At 39.8% G+C, this 3,222-nt stretch overlaps 1 protein-coding gene across 1 annotated transcript in view; it reads left to right on the top strand.

Moving 5' to 3' along the window:
* Positions 1-3,222, top strand: part of LOC107086510 (kinesin-1 heavy chain-like) — a gene marked incomplete at its 3' end in the record, with an annotated part of 45,500 nt that overhangs the window by 24,506 nt on the left and 17,772 nt on the right. The window contains exons 11-14 of the mRNA XM_015377498.1: positions 705-904; positions 979-1,047; positions 1,142-1,348; positions 1,429-1,572. Coding sequence (XP_015232984.1) covers positions 705-904; positions 979-1,047; positions 1,142-1,348; positions 1,429-1,572 — 620 coding nt within the window. The remainder of the gene's footprint in view (positions 1-704; positions 905-978; positions 1,048-1,141; positions 1,349-1,428; positions 1,573-3,222) is intronic.

The following is a 3,222-nucleotide window of genomic DNA, read 5'->3' as shown; positions in this document are numbered from 1 at the left end:
AATATTGACACGTTTTTTGTGGACTTTTATGGACCTTTCTGCCTCGGGCGCCATAGACCTGTAAAAGAGTTTTTGAAAAAACTAAATTTTGGAAAACATTTCTTTAAAAATAAATATGAAAAATTAATTCTTCCTCGCCTTTAAATTTGATTTCATTTGATCAAAATTTTAATTTACAAAACATGTTTTTAGTTTGTGACAGTAATGGAACAAAATTCCCTCCATACATGCCTTAACCAAAGTGATAAACTTTTAAAGAGTAGCATTACTTTACAGTCTAAACCGTGTCTATTTGATATAAAGTTCATCTGTGAAAAATGACGAGGCTCCTTCCTGTCTCCTCTCTAACCCAACAAACCAAGTCATAATGTTTAAAAAAATGTTTGGTTAGAGTTACCTAGTTACCAGTTAAAGAACCGACCCAGTAGGTTAAAGCGACTGGAACGAGAAGCTCCTCAATCAAAGCTAGATTCCCACACTGCTCCTATTTTAGACCCAAAAGAAAGAACGCTTCTGTTTCCATGACAAAAAAACAGCAGTTCTCCTCAAAATAAAAACAACCATGGTGAGAATGGGGTCAGTAATGCATAACACGAGAACACGCACACAAACAGACACAATGGAGTATTGCATAAAAAGGAAACTGCATTACATGAAGGAGAAATGAAAGGAAGCTGAGTTTGAATCTCTGCTGCCCCCTGCAGGGGAGAGCGTCCCAGTGGAGGAGCAGTTTGATAAGGAGAAGGCGAAGGCTGAGGTGGGGGCCCTGGATGCTGCACTCAACAACGATAAGGCTGCACCCCAACCCTCCCTGAGCAGCCAGCCTGGACCGGCTCTCACAGGGGCAGAGAAAGAGAAGTATGAAGCAGAGGTGGCCAAACTCTACAAGGAGCTGGACGACAAGGTAGGAAACTCTAGATTAGTTAAGAGGACTTTAACTAACTGATTGACTTCTATGTCTTCCTTCCTTGCCTCCAGGATGATGAGATCAACCAGCAATCCCAGGAAGTGGAGAAACTGAAGCAGCAGCTGCTGGACCAGGAGGAGGTGATGCATCTCTATCTGCTCCTTCCTTTATGTCTCATCGTTAGCTGCAAATCCTGTCAAATCACAGTGAGCACGTATTTTCCTCGCCCACCAGCTGTTGGAGTCGTCCCGCAACGACCACGACACCCTGCAGACGGAGCTGAACAGGCTGCTGTCCGAGAACGAGGCCTCCAAGGACGAGGTGAAGGAGGTGCTGCAGGCGCTGGAGGAGCTGGCCCTCAACTACGACCAGAAGAGTCAGGAGGTGGAGATTAAAACGAGGGAGTTTGAGGCGCTCAGCGAGGAGCTGAACCAGAAGTCTGTAAGGGAGCGAAAGCCTCCGATGCTTTGAAGTTTGATCTTCTTTCCTCCTTTAAAAGGAGCGCTTCTGTCCATCCTCAGAGCAGCTTGGCCTCCATTGACTCTGAGCTGCAGAAGCTGAAGGAGATGAGCAACCACCAGAAGAAGAGGGTCACTGAGATGATGTCATCGTTACTAAAGGACCTGGCTGAGATCGGCATTGCTGTGGGAAGCAATGACATGAAGGTGCCCCTCTGCCCTCCTGTTTTAGCTGCTTCCCTCTGGGATCTACCACTAGTTAAACACGTTGGACTGAATATGCTGAGATTTTTGCTATTAACTTAAAAATGACAAATTACAATATATATAACCTCTCAAAACCTGTTTACAAAATGCATCAAAATCAAACTGGTAAAATGTTTACCAATACAGACATGATAGAAATAGTTGGAAAGCTTAGATTCTCCACAATTTAACCACCAAGTTTATTTAATGGACACAGTGAGCACTAAAGCACAATTAACCCAGATATAGCAGCGTGTCAAAATGTAAACAAACAAAGCAGCCACAATAAAAGCAAGCATGTCTTTATTACTGCTTTTAAAAAAAGACCTATTATTTTAGAGAATAAAAAAAAAAAAAACTTTGAGTCACCTTTGAACTGATGCAGCTTGGGCTGTGTTTTACTCACCTGATTTATATATTCATAAGCTATAAGATGTTAGCTTTCGAATAATGTATCACACATGTAATGTGGGCTTACAGTTTCCACTTAGGAATGCAAAATAGGCGAGAATTTTCCAAAATCAGGTGGTTGTTAAGAGGATAAACTCATCAATATGCCCCAAAATTTATATATGCTTTGTTATATTTGTCGCCCATGGAGGTCTCCATATTTTCACCTGTGCAATGCATGCTGGGTTGATGACGAATTTAGGTCCAACTGGACTGGAACCTACAGAGTAAACACTGGAAGGCTAACATTAGCAGAGGAGAAACAAAACTATTCCTGTTGTTTTGTTACTCATTTCTTTCTTTCAATGTATCACATAAAATCCTGGTAAAATACTAAGAAGTCTGTAAATTTTAGTCTGACAGAATTAAGTTTAATGTTGTATTATTCAAGCCACAAGATGGCGCTCCTTGATTTTTTAATTATTTTTTTTTTCATTCCTATGTGGCTCATTTAATTTTACTACATCTTTGGATTAAATGGTACAGAAGAGGATTAGGACCACTGGAAAAAAGTTAACTGATTTTTAAATTTTATTTCAGTTAATATGGGAAAAAAGTCTCAGAATTCTGACTTTTTCTCGGAATTCTGACTTTTTTCTTGGAATTCTGACTTTTTTCTCGGAATTCTCTCTTTTTTCTCGGAATTCTGACTTAAATCTCAGAATTCAGACTTTTTTTCTCAGGGTTCTGACTTTTTTCTCGGAATTCTGACTTTTTCCTTGGAATTCTGACTTTGATCTCAGAATTCTGACTTTTTTCTCAGAAAAAAAACAAAAGTGAAAATTCCAACCTTTTATTTATACGGAAGACGATTAGGGCCACTGAAAAAAAGTTAACTGATTTTTAAATTTTATTTCAGTTTAAAATGGGAAAAAAGTCAGAATTCTGACTTTTGTTCCCGTAATTCTGACTTTAATCTCAGAATTCTGAGTTTAATCTCAGAATTTTGCCTTTTTTCTCAGAATTCTGACAGCTAACAAACATGTTAGCATCAAGCCATAGCCATGTCTGTTTTAGAGACTAGCTCTCTTGTTTTAATGACCTTCTGCTCCTCCATTAATGAGGGGACCCCTCGGGCACATAAAAAGTTGCCTAATTCCGTCATTTTTCACCAAAGTGTCGCTGGCCCTCTTAAACAACTCACATCTTTGTCAGTGAAGC

Source organism: Cyprinodon variegatus, unplaced genomic scaffold (assembly GCF_000732505.1).
Source record: "Cyprinodon variegatus isolate N-32 unplaced genomic scaffold, C_variegatus-1.0 Scaffold155, whole genome shotgun sequence".
In the NCBI taxonomy this organism is placed as follows: Eukaryota; Metazoa; Chordata; class Actinopteri; order Cyprinodontiformes; family Cyprinodontidae; genus Cyprinodon; species Cyprinodon variegatus.
The sequence above is the reverse complement of the archived record's forward strand: the minus strand, read 5'-3'. Positions and strand labels throughout refer to the sequence as shown.